General features: G+C 32.2%; 1 protein-coding gene across 2 annotated transcripts in view; it reads right to left on the bottom strand.

The window, feature by feature from the left end:
- Window positions 1-3,448, bottom strand: part of LOC107642972 (DNA-directed RNA polymerase IV subunit 1) — a 12,976-nt gene extending 9,528 nt beyond the window's left edge. For both annotated transcript variants that reach the window (XM_016346496.2, XM_016346497.2), the window contains exons 1-4: window positions 3,209-3,448; window positions 1,991-2,119; window positions 1,456-1,576; window positions 1,242-1,366 (exon numbers count right to left, since the gene is read on the bottom strand). In XM_016346496.2, the coding sequence (XP_016201982.1) occupies window positions 1,242-1,366; window positions 1,456-1,576; window positions 1,991-2,077 (333 nt within the window). In that variant the 5' untranslated portion in view covers window positions 2,078-2,119; window positions 3,209-3,448. The remainder of the gene's footprint in view (window positions 1-1,241; window positions 1,367-1,455; window positions 1,577-1,990; window positions 2,120-3,208) is intronic.

Genomic DNA, 4,083 nt, shown 5'->3' with positions numbered 1-4,083 from the left:
CTAATTTTACTTAAGCATCCCGTGTAACTTAGAAGTGGGAAATGGTTTTGAAGGACTTCAAAAATCAAATAAGTTTCCATATTTTACAGGCATCCCATACTACATTATCTACTCTATGAATGCTTAATCAACTAATTATTAGATTAATTTTTAACCCATATTTGGATCTTTGTTAATGAAATAGAAAGAAACAAGTATTGGTGGGACCAAAAAGGAAGGAAATAATAGTACAAGGGAATTTTTTTTATTAAAAAATAAAAGACAACTACCTTCCCTTGCTTGGAACATTAATAATCGCATAGTTTCTTTTTTTGGATTAAAACATAATCCTATTTTCAAGAACAAAGAAAACATCAAAAAAGCAAAAGCTTCCAAATCCCTCAGCATAAATCATCCACTTCTCTCCAAATGTCAGTCATTCAACACAAGGCTTACACTCCAGCCAAATACAACTTGTTTTCTGAATCCCATACAAGTTTTACTCTTTTCCATTCCATCCCAATTTTGGGAGTAAAAGTTTAACAGACATAGGTTCTTGCAGCAGAATGGAAGGTAAATAGATCACCTTGAGTTATTTATCCTTCCTATCTACTTTATAGTTACTTCTTTTTCCCTTGTTCCTTTATCATTCAACTCAATAACTATCATCCAAACACATTGTTAAAAGGAGATTTTCCAAATTGAATTATTGATTGGAAGTATTTATGGCTTATTACAAATTAAATACTCAATTAATTAATAATGCTCCAAGAAGAGGCCAACGAGTGACCTTTTATTATACATTTGATTCCTGATCCCTCTATACATCCAACAAAGAAAATCGATAAAAAAAGGGGTGTATTCTGTAAACATAAAGATTGTACAAAGATAAAGATAAATAGAACACACAAAAGTCATGGGAAAATAGTTGTTCTGCAAGAGAGAGCAGAATCAAGTAAACCAAAGTATCAAATATGATCCCTTTTAAATGATTAAAACAAATAAATGAACTAAATAAATTAAATTAGTTAAAAAAAACCGCAGACATGCACACATATGAACAGAAATCAATTTTCTTGCCCTTCATAGCACATGGAAGGTCGAATTAATAGGACACTAGATGTTAGATCCCCAAATTGAATATGGCCCTTTGACAATATGAAGCTCTTTACAAGAAGAGTGCACTAAAACAAATTGCCAATCATAGTAAAAAAAGTAAAATTAACTATAGTAATATTTGGCAGAAGTAAAGCATAGCTGACCTTGCTCCGTAATTCTTCTCGAATAGATTTACAAGCAGGGCAGATTTTGTTCAAAAGTTGTGCAATCTCCGATAGGAAATAAGGATGGGGTATGGTAATGTTAAATTTAATTACCCCATAATGGCCTGAAATTAAGTATTAATCCTTCACTGTCTTTTCTAGTACATTTACAAATGATAATCTATAAATAAATTGTCCTGAAATACATCCTCACCTTCACAGAAATTTCTATCTTTAGAACCACAAGTGGTGCACTCATGAGTTGGGTTTGGAAGTCCCAAATCAGAACAGTTAACCTGCCCGGCTGCTTGTATTTCCAAAGTAGAGGCATTCTCCTGTAAAGGTGAAATTGATTAATATCCAATACATGGTTAATAAATTACAAGGTGAGAGAAGACATTCGAGATTGATAATCCAGTCTATAGATTAGGGATGTCTCATTTTTAAGGCAAATAGAACGGATGCACCCAAACAAGGACGTTCTTGTTTCCAACCATCCCTTGATCCTGTGTTTATGCATGGTAAGTGCATGCCATTATATATACTTTTACAATTATTACTATGTTGTTATAGATTTGGACCAATGCCATGGATATTCAATAAAGGAATAAATGTGGTGCTTAGGTTGAAATTTCCTCGGCATGTGTCTTTTAGTATTTGCTTGGAAATAATATGAGCCACCAGTAACAGTGACTTAATACACCAAACAATTGAAAGCTAATGCAGATAAGATCAAGAATATACTTAACTATATCTTCCTCAGTTAAAAGGCCAAACTTTATTCCTGTTATGCGACCAGATGGCACCACTTGGTCATTGAAGAGATTATCATCCATGGAACTTGGTAACCTTGTGCAAAGCAGAAAATCTCAAGCAGCCTGTTCATTAGCAAATATTAATAGATTGTAAAGAAATGAGATCAATAATAAATGAGTCAAAAATGCATATCGATACATAGAGTAGTTATTATTTCACTGAAAGTGTAGGTACCAATACCATGAAGAGCCCAGATTAGGCATTAGAAGATATACCATATAAAGCTAAAGGGAAAATAAATAAGCAAATATTTAAACCAGAAAAAAAAACTTTCCTCAACATTCTAATTCCATGTCAACAATGTTCCATAAAGAATATCAAACCAGCAAATTTCTTTTAATTAGCTGAAGCCAAATAAACTAGTATTTTTTTTGTGCGGTTTGACTTAGCCTTGTGTCCTATCAGCTGATTTTGATGCTTAATCACAATGCACCCAAACAAGTTCATAGCAATTTTTTATCAATTATTTAAAAAAAAAAAACAGCTCAATACACGTTCATATGCACCGCATACGTGAGAATAAAATATTCATAAAAAATGGGGAATTGAAATATTGATAGAAAGGCTTTTTATAAATAGATTGTCATATTAGAAAGCATCCATGAAGGACACACCAAATTCCATTGAAGAGTTAAAGACAGAAATTTTGAATGGTGTCTTGCCATATCCATAATCAATTAAGAGGAAATACTTTCTGCCAAAATCAAAATCAAAAAATAAAAAACTCCACCTAACACACAGTATCAAGAGTAATATATACTATAACCAATGCCAGAACATGTCATTCACATTGCAAAACGAGTCTGTTATAGCATAATTACAGAGTGACTCCACAATCCCCATTAACAAAGATTCCAGAGAGGGAAAGAAGAATGATTAGCATCAGAACCGAATGAAAGCATTAATAATGAGCAAAGAGAGAAGTCACATTACGACAAACACTACGAAGACAGTGTTCAAAAGCATGATCATGTAACATGCAGAACATGATCACGCGCACATTGCAAAACGGAAAACAGTTCTAACGGCCGCAGCAGCTCGAAAAAAAAAAACAATTCAATGAGTTTCAATAAACAGAAAAACCATTCAGATAATCAAAGTCCAAAGCCGATAAAGAGAAAAAGAGCGAGCCAAAAAAAGGTTTTACTTACCGTAGAAAAACGTGAATGAATGCGAATATAGGGAAGATGAGAGTGAGAGTGAGAACTGAGAAGTGCGTTGAAACCGTTGGGTGCGAGAATCGCGCGGAAGAAAAAGGGATTAGAGGACGAAACGCGTTTCGGCGTGATAGTGAAGAAGAGAAGCGCCGGTAGCTTAAAGGGGAGTAAGTAAGTAAAAGTGAGTTCTCTACTTCTTCTCTGGGAAGCTAAAAAGGTCACTTCTTTTCAGCAATGTCTCTCTTTTTGGGCCTTGTATCTTTTAACCCTTACTTTTTCCTTTAAATTACGATTCTCTCCTCCTCTCACCAATCACCACAACTTACTTACCTCCTCTGCTGTGATTCTGTTTTTGTTTTGTTTTTCCATCCCCCTTGTTCAAACAGAATAATCAATAATCATGATATATATTCTCTTATATGATTTTTTTTTTAAGAAAGAATCTTCGTAACGATTATTTTAAAAGGTAATTTTCAATGGTACAAAAATAACCAGTTTAAAAAAAATAAGTTTTATAAAGAAACCTTCAAAACTTTAATTTTAAAAATTTAAAATCCTTATACAGTGCTTTGAAATAAAATTTCACATCAGGAATATAATGAGATAGAATATAAATTCGGAAAAACCCTTTCAAAAAAAAATTCGGAAAAAAGTACTTATTAGCAAATTTTTTGAAGTATTAGGAATATAATTAAAAAGATGATGAGTATTATTATTCACTGAAAAATATTTTGTATATTTATTAACCATATTTAATGTGCGTTTGAAGAATATTCATAATCGTTTATTATTTTATTTATTAGATTGATTATATTGATGAGTTATATATAAAGTCATAAATAAGTGGTTATATATGTTTAAATAACAAG

This window comes from Arachis ipaensis, chromosome B05 (assembly GCF_000816755.2).
Source record: "Arachis ipaensis cultivar K30076 chromosome B05, Araip1.1, whole genome shotgun sequence".
Taxonomy (NCBI): Eukaryota; Viridiplantae; Streptophyta; class Magnoliopsida; order Fabales; family Fabaceae; genus Arachis; species Arachis ipaensis.
Note: the sequence above shows the minus strand (reverse complement) of the source record. Positions and strands in the feature narration are given on the sequence as shown.